The sequence below is a fragment of the Micropterus dolomieu genome, linkage group LG23 (genome assembly GCF_021292245.1).
Source record: "Micropterus dolomieu isolate WLL.071019.BEF.003 ecotype Adirondacks linkage group LG23, ASM2129224v1, whole genome shotgun sequence".
In the NCBI taxonomy this organism is placed as follows: Eukaryota; Metazoa; Chordata; class Actinopteri; order Centrarchiformes; family Centrarchidae; genus Micropterus; species Micropterus dolomieu.
The window spans coordinates 30,731,640-30,748,328 of record NC_060172.1 but is presented as its reverse complement, the minus strand read 5'-3'; the positions used below and the strand labels follow the sequence as shown (position 1 = coordinate 30,748,328).

Genomic DNA, 16,689 nt, shown 5'->3' with positions numbered 1-16,689 from the left:
TCAGGTCATATAATACTGGATTGAATGTAAGCATAAACATACCATAGGGTACATGTGGTTATTACTCACAGCTCCCCCTGTAGTGTGACCTGTCCAACAGCCCCAACAACCATGAAAATGGTTTTTCTCCATCAGCGTTTTTCTTTTTTTGCCCTTCCTCAAATAACCAGCTGTGGTAATCAGTTTGAAAGCTTTGTTTGCTCTGTGGATTCAGTGTCATGTCTGCTGCTGGCTACACCCCCCCCCCCCCCCCCCCCCCCCCCCCCCCCCCCAGAGCCACCTACCCCTAAGCCCCCCTCACCATCCAGCTCTCCATCCGGCCCACGGGCTCTGGACAACCCCTGGGCTTACTATCACTCTGCTGCGGACTGAATCTGTCTAAGACCACAATGTGACAGTGCTCACGCTGTAGGACAAAGAGGATTAGACCACTGGTCCTGTCTCGTATACACAGACGCACGCATTCGCTGAAACACCACAGCATGAACTATGGACTAAACAAGCTCTGGCCCCTCAGGCTCAGTTTGATTGAGCATTTAACTGGATTATTGCTGCTTATTAGTTGTTAATGTGGTGGCAGAGGGAGTAGAGGGCATTTGGTTGCTCAGCTCAGTCTCTGCAGGCTATTACACAGTCAGCGCGGCTGAGCAGTGCAGACACTGCCCCAACCAATCAAACAGGCCAACTCCAATTATTTGTCCCTCTTACTGAGTCAAATCATGTTTCGCTCTTGAAGTGACTCATGCAGACTCTTTAAACATGCATTGTTTTCCTCACTGTGGGCAGCAAGGGCCCGACATTCCAGACTTTTATACCTGTGTATGGTTTATTATGGAGCCCCCTAGGGTTTATGGCAAGAATATTTTGGAGAACTGCTTTTGTTACCTCGCAATACTAGACTTGCAGTTTGAGTTTATCATGAGAGTCCATCTGCCTGCTGAATCCTCTTATTGACGTCCTGTTTTCTTACTTGTAAGCCACACTGAACATTTGGAAACATCCGTTAGTGTCCGTGTAGTTACGTTCCTCAGAAGGATTGGAAGAAAAAAAGTAATACGGGGTAACGCAAAATGTATTGCAAGAGAAGCAAAAGTAGTTCTCCAAAAGATGATTGTCTTGAACTAGGGATGCACCAAAATGAAAATTCTTGGCCGAAACCGAATATAATGAAAAACTTTACCGAATACCGAACAAGGTTTTTCCCATTGATTTTACTTTTTTCTCCCATTGCATAAATTGAATAGTCAAAATGGGCTTTTTACTCCCCACAGGATTTGGAGAGACTATGGTGGGTGAGTCCGAGACCTGAGAGGGTCCAGTAAAGTAATTGCATGTGTCCATTTACTTGTACACATGGACACATGTAATATGTTTTATACTTTTTGTGAATATAATCCAATTTATCTTATTTCCATACTGGTGGCTGAACATTCGGTGCATCCCTATCATGAACCTTACAGGGCTCTGTAGTTTATAGCACCCTAAGAAAATCATTTTCTTTATTCAATTTCTAACTTGACAATCATGTAGGTGAATGAAAGAGAGTTTTCAATCTTGTCTAATTACACTGTTGTCTCTGTTTCCTTCAGAGAGGATGTTCCCCCTCCCAAGAGTCGTGTTTCAACGGCGCGCAGCTTCACCGTGGGCAGCCAGCGCTCCTCGCTGGGCTCCATGTCGCCTTCCCACCTTAATGATTTCGCCAACAAGACCCAGTACGACAAGATCCCCTCATCTGAGGAGTACGAGAGGCCTCCGAGTCAAGTACCTCTGCCCCCGCCCACTGCTGCCAAGATGCCCGGCCGCAACCTCAGCCGCATGGGGGCCATCCCTGTCATGATCCCTGCCCAGAACAGGGACGGCTCAATCGTCTAGCCTGTCCTCTTCTCGAGAAGGGGGCAAAGGGGAGGGTTTGGAGGAAGAGAATAGGACAAAAGCCAATGAAGAGGGAGCAAAAGCTGGGATGGGCTGACTTTTAGCTCTTCATTATTTACAAACAGGAGTAAACTCCTCTTATGAAGGCCTGGCTCTGCTGTGGTGCTGAGAAGAGAGTTATACTGGAATCACAACAGAGCACATGAACTTTTTTAAAATACAAAATAACCTTTTATGAATTTTACTTCTTGGACTTTCTCACTGAAAAATGAATTGGTGTGAATACAAAGCAGAACGGTCAATACACAAATTATATTGTACATAAGTGATTGCATGTTTTTTTTTTTTTATATATATATATAGATTGCCCTTGCTGTAGAGATACTGTATGTTCAAAAGAGATCCAGGCCCCTAATTGGCTAGCAGTGCAGCTGTATGCATGCATGTATGTATAGAATTGCAGCTGTATGTGTGTGTGACTATATATAAGTGTATGTATGTATGTGAATGGGAGTTTGGGAAATGTATACTTCATTGTCTTTCAATCCCTACATAGCGATATGATCATTTTTCAGGCAATCCGGTCAAACAGTTTCTGACAAATTAGACCTACTGGAAAAATGCAAAGATCGACTTATTAGAAGAAAATTCACAGATTTGAATTAATCCTTCGACAGAGTTGAAAAATCTAGGCCAGACGTTTTCTGTTGAACTGTTGTTGTTTGAATTGTCCAGTCTGGGCTTGGATGGGGGGCTGAAGTGGTCAGGATTGGTTGGTGGTGAGGGGGAGGTTCAGGCCACCACATCTTGTGATTGGGTGGATTAGTGCTTCTTGACCAAGCTTAAAAAAAACAATAAAAGACCCCATCCCTCCTTTGGAGATCTTAGGAGGAGGTAGTGGATAGGGGATAAGGGGGGCAGCTGGACAGCAAGGTTCACTGAGCAATCAGCTTTGATTGTGTTTGACTGTCAACAGACCCGTAACCCCTGTGACCACCAGAATGTGTTGGCCTCCCCAAACACACACACACACACACACACACACACACACACACACACACCATATTAGCAGGACAAGAGCGCAGAGTGTTAATCATCACTTGTAGTCACCCCCACAGATGTCTGGCATATGTAATCCTCCTTATTTGCAGTTGCATTACAAGGAGCCAATATCTTGATTAACCTTCTCTCCGTGGTCAGTATGAAACCTTTCATGGCTTCTGTAGCTTTAATTGGACTCTTTTAATGAAGGATGTGAAGCTTGTATACATGACCAAAGTGCCCACAAAGAGGAACAAATGTGAAACGCCTTAGTATGCTGAATTGTACAGCTCGGCAATCCACTTTACAACCGCTTTGGTGTGAGTTCACTCTGCAGTCTGGATAATTACAAATGTTTGTTCAGTCAGTGCAAGTTGCCATAGGCCAGCCCTTGCAGTTAGTGGATTATTCTACTCTTAAACCATGCCCCTTCTTCCAAAATAATTTCAAAGCCCAACATGTGATCTAATTTTAAAAAACCCAGTATGAAAACTTGGAGTGGGCAAACTGTTTCTTTTTGCTGTGATGCCTTATTCCTTATTTTAGCCTTAACGCACCTCCCCTGAGTTCACCTCTGTTCAGCCCTCACAGCTGGATTTTAATAACTTCTATTGTGCCTTGTTGTCCCAGTTCAGTAATGTCATAGCACGTCCGCTGGTGTGCCGTGCTATGTGCAGTAGCATCATCCTGAAGGGCCGTCATAGCCCACAGCCACTAGAACAATACAATCATCAGTACAGTTATAGATTTCTGTTGCTTCGATCAGGTCAGGTCTAGAATTTCCCACACCCACTCACCTCATACAAATTTCCCCCATAGCTTATCTACACATTAATCACTGTCTTAAAGCTTTCATTTTGCATTCCAAAACATTACATCATGTTTTTTTTTTTTTTTTACATTTATTTAAAATTAGGTAAACTGATGTGATTTTTTTTTTTTTTTTTTTAAATAACATAAATGGTTCTGGCTGTATGTATAAATATCCTGTTGAAGTAACCCTATCTAATCACAACAGAGTCGGGATGATATAAAAATGATTTTGTTTGTATGTATATGTGATGCTATGCTGTGCTTGGCAAATCTAAATCTAAAACAGAAGAGGAGGGGCGGTGTGGGTCTTGTCAGTACAGTAAATGCTCCCTAGAATGATTAAGGACATTTCTGGCATTGTGTGAGTGTGTGTACGTTGCTGTGTGTGAATTGTGGGACCTAAAGGGAGGTGACAGTTGTAGAAACATCTTGCCTTGACTTCCTGGCAGATTTGATGTCACACCTATTTTCTAACACCAAGGAAAGTGAGATCTGGGTCCGCTTTGGACAAAGAAATTAGATCTGTCAGTTCCTCTTAGGTGTGTGTGTGTGTGTGTGTGTGTGTGTGTATTGTACATGAAGGAAGTTTGCTGCCAAGATTGGCCCCTGTAGAATTCTAGCTGGATTTCACCTGCTGACAAACTGTACAGGGCTCTTAAGGAGGTAGTCCTGTTACTGTCCCTCTATGTGCTCAGTTCATTAACTACAACTGCTATTAACAATATTAACTGTAGCTTTGAAATCAGCGTACTAATACTGTATGAAGATCTCCTTTGAGGTTTGCACACTGTGTGAAACCAATTTTTCTTTTTGTGTGTATTTTTGTGCTGTATTTTTGAATAATAAAAGTCCACGGACTAAAGAAAAATAGCCAGCTATGTTTGTTTATTTGTTTGTTTACAGAAGCAGTGGCAGCTGTTGACTTGAGCATGAGTAAAACTCAATTTCTCTCCTTACCAGTGGCGCATGCTCTCCGGGGACTCTGCTTCCTGCAACTTTTTGACTGTGATTAATTTTAATCAGCCAGTGAATTCCACCCTTTACACCAGGTGAGGTGACTTTCTAACCACTTAATGACTGTAATTAATCAATGAAGCGGGCAGGCACAATCACCGCCTGCTGTCCGCAATGCTCGCCATTCAGCTCCAGTGTAAACATGCAAAGGTTTTTGACCTGACTCTCCTACCGGCACTGTTGAGTTATCCGCTCATCCTGTAGGCCCTCTTATTGACTCATTCTCATTCCCCTGCTGCACTGTATTGTCCACAACAACGTGGTCATTTGTTTCAACATTAGTTGTAGGGTTTTTTTGCTTAGCTTTTTTTCAATTACAGCCAATTTCCCCCCTTGGTTAATGTTGCAAGCCAGCACTAATCAAAGTTGTACAAAATTAGCTCTCTAATTATGTATGCTGAATGGTGTGAAATGCCTGGTTAATGACTGGAGGACAAATCATGCACATGTCCGTGTTACATCTTTCTATTCTGACCGCTGTTGCCCCCCCCTCCCACTATTTATACACTTAACATGCTGGTGATCTTGACATGTGGATAGATCGATAACTGATTATTAGTCAGTAGCTCCACTGTGTGCAGGCTGGTGACAGGTAGTCAATAAAAAGACTAAAGCACTTAGTAGTAGTGCTAAACGGACGTCCATTGCTATAATTGGATGTCAGTAATAGATAGGGCTCCAGAGCATTGATCTGTGGCTAGTCGAAGTCACTCATGGATCCTAACTGCTCCCCAGCAGCTCTGCGCATCAGGGGTTCTCTTATGTGTCTGGTTTATTCAGCTGCCGTGATACCTGCCCAAACATGGCCATTCTACAAATGGATGGGGCAGGATATAATGGCACTATTATGGCAGTGCATTCGAAACATTCATTAAAATGACATTAGGGATGTGTGCTGCTGCACGTGTGCAGATTAGATGTATGGACTAAATGCTGTTCTCTCATTGAAGTAATGCACAATGAGTCATACATCATCCCTCAGTGTCTTCCAGCCCAATATCCATTTGTGACATTTTTTTTTGCATCATTCACATATCTGAAGGGAGAGAGTGGTGTTGTACTAAGCACCTGGGGATTTATGCCTGCCTCCCACCCTACCAGCTCCCTCCCTTCAGCCTGGGTAAGGTATTAATTGTTTGCACAGATCAAGGAAGCTGGGATGGCAAAAAAAAAAAAAAAGCTCATGGGTTCTCCAGGAGGGTTTCCTTGGCAACCGTATCTGGTTGTACACAGTCTAAGCCGTCTTCTAGCGGGAAATTTTATCATGTAAAGTGTGATTCGCTCTCTGCTAACAAAAGAGGCCTCTAAAAGCATGGGTCTCATCAAAGTCGCTCTCCTCCAGCGTGACGTCTGCTGTCACAGGCGTTAAGCTTCCTGCCGTTTTTAGAAACCTCGGTCAGGTTGGGAGAGGGTTGCGGTGGGAATTCTGGGTAGGATAGAGCAATATGCATATGCATGAAGAGTGGGCTCCATTGGCACAGCAGTACATTAACATTTTGGCTCGCCACTCTTAGTGCTTTGGATGTAAAATGACAGAGATTATGATGTGAATGTAAGCTTTTACAGGCACATCGGATGAATGACTGAGGAGCTGCAGCCAGTTTTGGATCTGGTCCCTCTTGTTTTCAGTTGCAGTAGTATTTAGATGCATACACATATTTTAAGGGTAGAATCTGGATTCAACTTTGCAAAGAAACTTCCAGAAGACTAACAAAAATGTGTTTCAGCATCCTTTAAATGATCATAATATTAATATATTATTAATATCATACATGTGGGAGGGTAAGTAAGTCAATAGATGATGGTATTTATTTTAACAACACAACCAGTCCAACTGAGTGTACGCCTAAATTAAAGCTGACAGTCTGAACTTTAAATGCACAGTCATTGTGCCATGTCAAATGAAAAGAAATTAGAAAAGGAGGCAAAACATGCAATGTGTCACCGTGCAAACACTCACGGCCCTCAACCCTATGTTGCCTTGAACAACCTGCATGTTGTGGCTGGAGAGAATTTCTGCGGAGAGGGAGTTGAGTCCAAACCTGAGCCAGTCATCCCACTCTGTCTGCTACGCTTGCAGACAGCCCAGATTTCTCATGAGGCTTACCCAGCTGCTATGCACTCATTTGTCAGTCTTCTTCATCTCCCAGTCTGGGGAGGAGGAAAACTCTGGTACACCGTCCAACAGCCTTCCCCACTTCTCCCATCTTCCTTTTGGTCGATAAGGAGTGATCTGTTAAGGGCCGACCTCTACGCCCGGTGCATATCAGCATCGTATTGGGTCAGTGTTTCGACCCCACGCCGCTCCCATTCCGATGACTAATATGTGACTTTTGATGGATGACCTTACCCTCTGTGCGCTGGGGAGTAGTCGGGAGCGGCGGTGGATGAATACTGAGATTATACTCAGTCCAAGAACATCATGTTCATGTTTCATTATTTCAAGATCCTCCTCTCTCTGGGGGGACTCACTGTCTGATGAGCTTCATGGATCACTAAGTGACGCTCATCTGCAGATGTGACATATTTACTGGCGGGAGCATTGCGTGTGGCGTGAGCGAAAGAGAGAGCAGCACTTATCTTCTTAACACAGGAGACGACCCGCGTGTGGGGTAATTAATGTCATCAGAGTTGCTCCTCAATGTGCTTCCATATGGCGCTGGAGGAGAAACGAAAGGAGAAACTACAAGAAGGTCTAGACGCATATTAGTGCTTAGTGGCAGGACACCTGGTTTAATGCCCTCTCTCAGTGGTGTACTAGTAGCACACACACACACAAACACACACACACACAGGTGTACTAGCTACACACACACACACACACACACACACACACACACACACACACACACAGAGTTCCTTTTAGCTTTTATCCCAACATTGTGCTCTGTTATCTCTTATCTTTTTTGAGTCAAGCTGAGAGATTGGAACCACAGGGAGCACTGTGGTTTAAACCCCACAGACCAAGATGGAGGTTACACAGTGCACCTCGGCTCAGTCGTTTACAATGTGATTTGTACTTTTAATCTGCAACTCCGCTGGACTCTATTATAGGTGATCATCCTCCAATGCCATGTCATCAGCAGGGCACAATGGAGGCCGGCAATAAAATATAGGCCCGGCAAGGGAACGGGGCTCAGTTTCCCTTTTTTCTCCTCCTGATGATTGGGGTCATCTCTATTATTACCACAGTGATGTCAATGATATATTGTATGTGTGTCTCTCAGTGCACAGTATGTCCATGTATGTGTTCGTACGTATTAGTGCTGGGTGTGTATCCATGTGCAGTAGTATCACTCAGAGTGGCCACAGTGAGGGCAAAGGTCAGGGTGGTGATTTAACAGGAAGGGGGCAACCCACATCCCCACTCTCCCCAGGCTATTTGCAGCTGAGCAATTAGACAGTGTCCTTTTTCCATGCTGGACACGTACCTCAGGCCACCTTCACAGACTGAAACCTCCCCTCCATGCAACACTCCAGCTGTCACAGGTGCTAAATGAGACTGAGGCTCTGTATAGGGTTTGTATGGGGCAAGATTGCTGGGCAACAGCAACATAGAAACTTAATTTGGACTTCAAAATCTTAAGCTCATTGAGGACAATATCAGTATTACTTTAAGTATTTATAAATTTCATACTTTCTAAAATATATATGGAGAAAAATGTGTCAAACAATCTAACTATGCACTATGAGCCTCAGAGTGACAGGAATACCATCCATTGACTCCATTGGTAACTGAGACCAGAATTTTCAGGTGGGAAGCAGAAAAAGGGAACTTTCTAACAGGCTTTATTCCCCACATTTTTGAAACCACAAATACAAATTTGGTCTTTGAAGTGTGCCAAATTTAAAAAATAATGCCCCCATACAGAACTGGTGGGAAGGCCATGGAGTAAGCTGGATTTCCAAAATCAAAGCCCCATAGGACTCTGGACTGGAGTATGCAGGATTTTTAAATAAAACCTCCTAGAAAGAAACAAGGCCTTTCTGAGGCCGTGACCCTGTACGCAGGATAAGCGGTTGATTATGGATGGATGGATGGATACATGCTAGTTTCTTCAATGTTACATAAGAGTGAATATATTGCCAACTTCTTCTAGAACTCCATATCCCTTTAACCTATTAGCAACGCAACCGGCTCCTAGCACAACACAGACTCCACGTAATGATCATAACAACAATAAATTTTTATGTGAAGAAGCCTGTAAAGCCAAACGAGATTTAGAGGATGGTGAAAACAGTCACATCAGAAAGGCTGGACTCACATAGAGAGTCATTTTAGCTCGCCGGCTAACGCTGAGCAGTTGCTGATGTTATCCTGTGTCTTTCCACACTACTTCGCCAACTAACACAAATTACTATCCTGTGTACCACCAGTACAGTATCATGACAAAATGTTGATTTAGCCTGCAAGAAATGATGTAACACTACAAAGCAAATGTGGAGCGATATGTTTATACTAGCCTTGACGCAAGGCAGGAGCAGCCAGCCAGTTTAGCACGGATCCACCACTGTTTGCTTCGTAACGTTTAATTTAGATTTGATGCTTTACCGATACTTAGGTACACAGCTTCTCCACTTTATTGCAGCTGTAACAAATGTGACCCATCTAATATACAATAATGCAAAAAAACTGCACAGGACAACAAAATAGTAATAGAACCATTCGCTAATGTTACAGTAATTTTACTGCAGTCTAACTTTTATAAAGTGTGGCAACAATCTCATCATAATAATCAGTCCCACTCACTGTTTCATTATCATCCAATACATGTAGCTGTACTCACATTGCTGAGCCTCTCTGGTGAAAGATACACAAATTGTAAGATTACTGAAAAGCCTAACCCTGAAAACTACCCTTTTAAGAGTGGTACCTCATGGCGATTGTTACACAAGTATTGTTAATTATTAAATAATAGTAATAATAATGATTAATCTGTTAATTATTATAAATATTGATGTAATTTAAACCCTAATTCCCTACTGGTCTAAACCCTGCACTGCCGTATACTATAAGGACTTGAGTTGGTCAGGCAGTGGTTATCAGTGGTGTGTGTGTATGTGTGTTTCATGTTTTTATATGCCGGTGGGGACCTGAATGCACACTTACCGACAGGGACTCATGTCCCTGTGGGGACACACAGGTAGAGACTGCTTTTTGAGGATTAAGACTTGGTTTTAGTTACAATTAGGTTAAGGTTAGGGTAAAGCTTTAGGTTAGGCATGTAGTTGATGTGTAAGGTTAGGGAAAAGGGTTAGGGAATGCATTATGTCAATGAGATGTCCCCAGGGGGATAGAGGAACAAAAAGGTGAGATGGAGAGCATGTGTCTGTGTGTGCGAGTATGTGCATGTTGGTTGTGCACCAGACAGAATGTGTGAAACAGGTTGTGTTTGTGGCCAAATTAGAAGTGTATGTGTGTGTTATCTGTGTCGGACAACAATAAGGTGTTAGTAAGAATGCAAAGACTCTGTGCCTGTGTGGAGCATAACGTTACTAACATCAATTTAGCAGTGGCTGAGAACTATGGTTACAGTAATAACGTCACGTTAACCATGGAGAAGATCCCAACAACAAAACCTCTTCAAATCAAATCAGTACATCCATTGACAAAAGAAGGTCTTTTGCTGTGTGGTATATGCTTGTAGAAATCAGAGGAAGCTGGGAGCTCCAATCTTTGTTCTCCTCAAATAGTTTTCCGTTCTGCGCTAAGCTATTTTGTCGCTCTTGTTGCTTGTTGTAGTTAGCTGGCAGTCTTTGTGTCGCCAGCCGCTGCTGATGCTGACTAAGCAGGGGTGGTGTTGGTGCAGTGGATAAGACACATGCCTTTGGTGTGAGAGACCCAGATTCAATTCCCCACTGTGATACGTCCACCAATGTGTCCCTGAGCAAGACACTTAACCCCTAGGTCCTCCAGAGGCGTGCAACCTCTCACATACGGATATATGTATAAAAGCGTCAGCTAAATGAATAAGTAAGCCTGTTTGCACGGATCTTAGGCAGGCATGAAAAATTTAATGTGAACAAGACTTAATTTTAAGTTTAGGATGCTGACCGGATTCACAAGATGTGCCAACAGGGAGCCTGGACAAGATTAGAGCAAGCAGTAGAATGCAAGAGCAATGGGTGAGGGGCGCTACCTTTGGTGCCACAACCAAGTTCTGAAGGCCATACCCTTCCCATCTGCAATGGGATCAGGCACTGCAAGCACCTCCCACCTCTACTGGCCTGCTTGCAGCAGCACAAGACTGGGAATTGACTTGACTTGGGGAAGGAACTTAAGTTCCCAGAAAATGTTGCAACAACAATACTGAGGCCAGACATGGTGGTAACCTCCAAGCAAGTCATCCTCCTAGAACTCACCATCCCGTGGGAGGAGGAGGAGGTTGGTCTTGAGGAGGGGCCCTATATTTACCTTTGCCAACAAGGTTGTGTTTTCTGTGCAGTTTGTTTCAGAAGGATTACGGTAAAACTAATGGCCCAATTTTCATGAAACTTGGAAGGGTGTAGCATGGGCCAGGGAAGAACTCATTAAATTCTGAAGCAGATCCAAATAACTGGGTGTATACACACTTTTTTTTTTTTTTTTAAACTTTAGTTAACCAGGTCGGGTTGACGATGTCGTATACGACATCAGAGCATGTAGTTTACAATATCTTTAATATCTCGGGAAGGCTGCATGTTAGAGACATACTGTTTTACCAGAATATTTCCGTTTTGGAATCCAGACTTAATCTGCAGTATCTCTTTGTAGACCTTAAAAAAATCCATAAACATAAATGGGCATGGGCATGTGTGTGGCAGCTCTGATCTCAAAAGCAAATGCTCAGTTTAATAGCATGAGATTTACCACACTATTAGGGCATAATATTATTGCTTGTCTTTTGATGGATTGTACCAGTATTATCTTAAAACTAATTGTCATGTGCAGTACCTTGGCATGTTAAAACATCAGGCGCATTGCAGGGTTTAGATTTATCCACTCTATTTGTGTAGGTAGTGTATTCCCCTCTTGGTCTGTGGTAGCTTGCAGGGAAATGGCCACTTGTTGGCTTGTCCCAATGGCCTACACATAGTAGATTCCACCTTCTGGCTGACTGGTGTTGTCCTCTGTAATGCATTTTTTGTGGGGGATAATGGCGGTGTATACTTCTGGGAAATGAGAAGGTCAGAGCTTAGGCACCAAATATCAACTCTGTACATAATCTGCATTCACATAATAATTCGTTCCACGTGAGTTGGCTGACTGAAATGTTCTGGTGCAGGAAGAACAGCTCCTACAATAATTAAAGTTCATCTGTCTGCGCTGATGGAGCTGAATCTCACGGCTAATGAGGCCCTGCTGCAGTGGGTGTGTGAAGGTCATCCTAAACCGTTCTGGTGAAAATAAAAATAAAATGAAACCTAAAGGATTAAGTTGCATTGTTTTCATGGTTAGATAATATCTGGCTCAGCTTGATGAACCTTGACTTGTAGAAAAAAGTTGTGAAAAGCAAGAACATTTCTGTTTTTTTGTGTTTTTCTCTATCGACGGGAAGCATGTTGACACAGCTTCTGTAATGCATCCGCCCACCCCCCTCGCAATGTGTGGGGTCACATCTTCAGATACTCTAGTTATCCATCAGTGCAGCAAGTTATCATTCTGAGGGCCTAAGGCTTCGGTCATCCTCTCAAGTACCTCAATCATCAAACAACGCATGTACATTAAGACCAGGCATGTGGGAGGATCAAAAGAATCTATTAAAGTCAAGAAAAACAAATCTCTATTTTGGAAAGGGCGTCCAGCTACGGTTGGCTTGAACCTGGAGTCAGAAAATGTTTACGTAGCCGTTTAAGCAAATAAGATACCTAATGCCTCCTCTTCTCCTAAGGAAAAGTGTACATGTAGCTCTAAACAAAGCAGTCAGACCAGCACATCTCACTCTGACCACTGTGAGCAGTCAGTATAAAAGATTATTGGATACACACGTCTAAAGCATTATGCTAATTTCCCTGGGTTCAGTGGAGGGCTGGATCCACTGTACACTGTGTAGCGTTTCATATTTGAGGCCAATCCCCCTCTCCCTGGCTCTGACATTTGTTACCCCATTTAAACGATTCAACTAATGATGAATGAACTCTGAGGCCTGGGCATCAGCTTAATCCCAGTCGAAGAACCGACAGCAGTATTGGTAGGCTTCTGTTTATCGGTTTATAGGCTTTTTCTCAGGAGAGTGGAAACACCAGGGGAACGTTCCCGCTGAGAATGGGATGCCTTCCCATTTATAAACAGGAAAGTATTTTTAGGAGCGCCCGAGCGCGTTTGTTTGGATGTGATTAGAACTGTTGTCAGCAGGGAGAAAAGACTATGAGCATTCCCACGTAATTGCTTTTTTTTCTAGGGGAAAAAGGTGGTGTATGAGCCAGAGCTTGTACGGCATAAGATTAAGGTGATGGAGGACATGTACAGTACATACAATTAGGAAGGAGTAGTGAATCTCAGTAGGTGTATCCTAGATAGTTTCATTAGGGTATATGGTCGTCCGTCTTTTGCATATCCCAGAGACTAGTTCCACGTGAGAGACAGGTTTTGTTTACAATGGCACTGAGGCTTCAGATGTTCTTGTTTGCCCATATAGTGTGAGCTCAGAGGCAGAACGAGGCGTGGCGCCAGTTATGAGACAGATGATTTTTATCAGTATTGGAATGCTTCAGGGTTCAGACAGCTGACAGGCAAGGGCCATGGCTTTATTAGCTTCATAGCTGAGCTCAAACACAAGAACGAGACACCCAAGGAGTGTCTAGCATGCCGTGCTGCTCTTCCAGATTGACAGCATGCGTGATGACGGTGGATTTCAATGCAGGAAACTACAAAGCACCTGCTGCTGGTCAGAGGAAGTCAGCCTGCCAAACTGGTTCTCCTCTCCTCTGAGATGACAGGGCCTCTGTGTACTACCTGCTGTACACCATCCATCCACTGAAACTCTCCTTGTGCTTCTGTTGTCTCACCTTACAGTGTGGGAGTGTACACTGATGCCACCTTGTGGTCAAACAGCTGATTACATGACTACAGGGGCATGGTAATGAGTGTGCTGCTGTCGAAGTAAATAAAGTGAGGTTTCTCACACTGGCATTTTTCAGGTTTTAATCAGGTCATCTTTAACAGCATTATGGTAGCGTTATTAACATTAACAAAATATTAGGAACCTCAGGGATTCCCCTGAAGCCATTGAGGAAGTGTTGCCTTTCAAAACAGTGAAACAGTTTTAATACACATAACACATGTTATTTAACACAAAACACAAGTGCGCTGGTAATTAAATTCGAATAACAGCAGCAAACAGTTCTAAAGATAACTCGAGGACCTGTACGCCTCCAGGATTCTGAGGCGAACAGGTATGATTGTGGCCCACTCTTCCCTCTCTGGACACCAAACTTTTTGAGACACACCCCTCTGCCAGGAGGCTGCTGTTTCTTCCTGTCTGCAGCTGGCGACATCAATGAGGCCCAAGACCCCCCCTGACACGGACTCTTATCCCCTCCCGTTGACACTACACATTACGCTAACGTGCAGTCTCCCCATCTATATCATCTATCTATTATCTTCATCTCTGTACATTGCACATATTCTTTATACTTCATACTATGCACTTTTGCACATTCCTGCACAAACTGTACAGCTCTTTGATTTTAAAAACAGATATATTGTAGGTTCTTATTGTAATTTTTTCTATTTATGTTTCTTGACTTGCAGTACTTACTTTGTATTTTCTTATTTTCTCATACTATGTTATTATAGCAAAATACTAAGGCAAATTCCATGTAGATGAAAATGTACTTGGCAGTAAACCTGATTCAAATTGTGATTTTAGATGGTTGGTTGGTTGGTTGGACAAAATAAGTAATTTCAAGACATTACCTTGGGCTATGGAAAATGTGATGGGGATTTTCCAATATTTTGGTATTTTAATGTATTTTAAAGGTTAAGTAACCTTTATTTCATTGGGAAACTTCAGTAAGATCATAATTTCAGAATTAGGAATTAGAAATCCTGAATACAGTGTGCAGTCATTTAAAAGAACACTAACCCTAATGCTAGACCTAAATACTTTAGCCAAGAGATGTAAATGAATAAGACCAATCTAAAACAATGACTTTATGAGGCTAAACTGCCCTAAACATTGGCAGTCTCAAGAGAGAACACCCAGCAATTTTCTACAGCAATGATTTGAATTCACAGAATTTTGAAATGTAATATTGAATTGCAAGTTCCACTGAGGGTTGAATGGCTTAATTAAGATTCATCATTACCATCATTTAATTTAATTGATAATAAATTAGCTGTAGGTGTTTGTTTGTTGAGTTAATTAAAGTTTTTAGATAAATCAGAATCAGGTTTATTGTCAGGTACATTTTCACATACAAGGAATTTGCCTTGGTATAAATTGGGAAGGGGTCAGCCACAATCAGTTCAGAATCAGTTTTGAGATTTCACTTCATGGAAACCACTGTAATCCATATCCTGGCATCCATCACTCACTGTTAAACACCAGAGATGCTGACTGGTTTTGTTGTGTTTTGTCTCATCAAGCCTCTCTGTTGTTCTTGTCGGTTGTTTGATAAAGAAGTATCCCATTTGACACCCTACTGTCAGACCTCATTAATCAGAAGCATCTGTCTGTCAGCACAGTGGATAGTGTCTCCCTTTGCAGACTAATAGCTTCTCTGCTCCTTTCAGGCAGTAACTTCATCTGATTGTTGATGATGACTAAATCTGGCTGCTGTTTATGGTAAATATAACCATTTTGACAGCTTCATCAATTTATTTTCTTGTAGTTATTTTAATCCCAGCCCTACACTGTCTCTGCACCCTGACAAGATGTGGCAGATGAGGCAAATCTGCCGTGGAGGCTTAAAGGCCAGGTTCTGTCAGGTGGAGGAAGGATTTGTAGCAACACGCTCAGGCAGTTTAGGATTTTGTTGCTCGAGAGATAGCTGACAGAAGCAGCCAGCAGCTGTGGTTTACGGAAGAACACAATCAGCTGTGGTGTAGGGTTTGGAACTGGATCTCATGACTGAGGTAGATGACATACCTGCATGTAGAGGAACTGCTGACCAGTGATAAACATTTAATCAACACAGAGAGATGTTGAGAAGAGATAATCAGAACCTGCAAGCCAAGGTGAAATAGTCATATCACCATCACTTCTCATCTTGCAGCAGTTATGAGGGCCTTTGTGAATTTCTAGCTGTTTGGCGCCCTCTCCTGGTCAAGCTGAACTACCACTTACAGTACTAACAGCACTTAATGTATGCACGTCTGTTGCAGCAGAGGCTTTTACTTGGCAGAAGGGAACACAGGCAACCCACACTTCCTGCCAGTAACGGATCAAGCCAACATTTGACTGATGCATGACCTGGGTGCTTTGGTGCTAAACATCAATCAGAGACGGGGGCATGAATGCTGTGGTTATTTAGAATAATGGGAATGTCAATAACTCTTGCATCCCCTGATGAATACACAAGTACCATGCCATAATTCACCAGTGAAGGCTGCTGATGTTTAACACACTGTTATTGAGCCAAGCGCAAGCCCTCACTTGTCCAAGTAACTAATGTGGTGTGATGCATGATGTTTCCGTGGTTATGAACTGTTACCCAGCAATTTCCAGTCTGCACCTAGTGGTACAGCAGAGATGTGAGAAATGAGAATTTCATGTGGCTCTTAAGACAAATTATTCCATTGATTAGAAGTAAATGTTTGAAGTACACATAACTACACAACCAGGAGCACTTAAAATACTTATGATGCGGGTGATAGTTGTACCCAAGGTAGTTTATCATCCATGAGAGTCTGACGTGGAAAGTCATTAGGTAGGTGTGTAAGCGTAGAGTGTCAAGAAGAAACATAGCCTGTTTACTCCGTGCAGTGCATGTAGGTGGAAGATATATGTAGCCCCACAGACAGGG

At 42.9% G+C, this 16,689-nt stretch overlaps 1 protein-coding gene across 1 annotated transcript in view; it reads left to right on the top strand.

Annotated features, from left to right (window-relative positions):
• The window catches only part of cxadr (CXADR Ig-like cell adhesion molecule), a 41,490-nt gene extending 36,894 nt beyond the window's left edge, over positions 1–4,596 (top strand). The window contains exon 7 of the mRNA XM_046039967.1: positions 1,590–4,596. Coding sequence (XP_045895923.1) covers positions 1,590–1,872 — 283 coding nt within the window. The 3' untranslated portion in view covers positions 1,873–4,596. The remainder of the gene's footprint in view (positions 1–1,589) is intronic.
• The last annotated feature ends 12,093 nt before the right edge of the window (positions 4,597–16,689 follow it).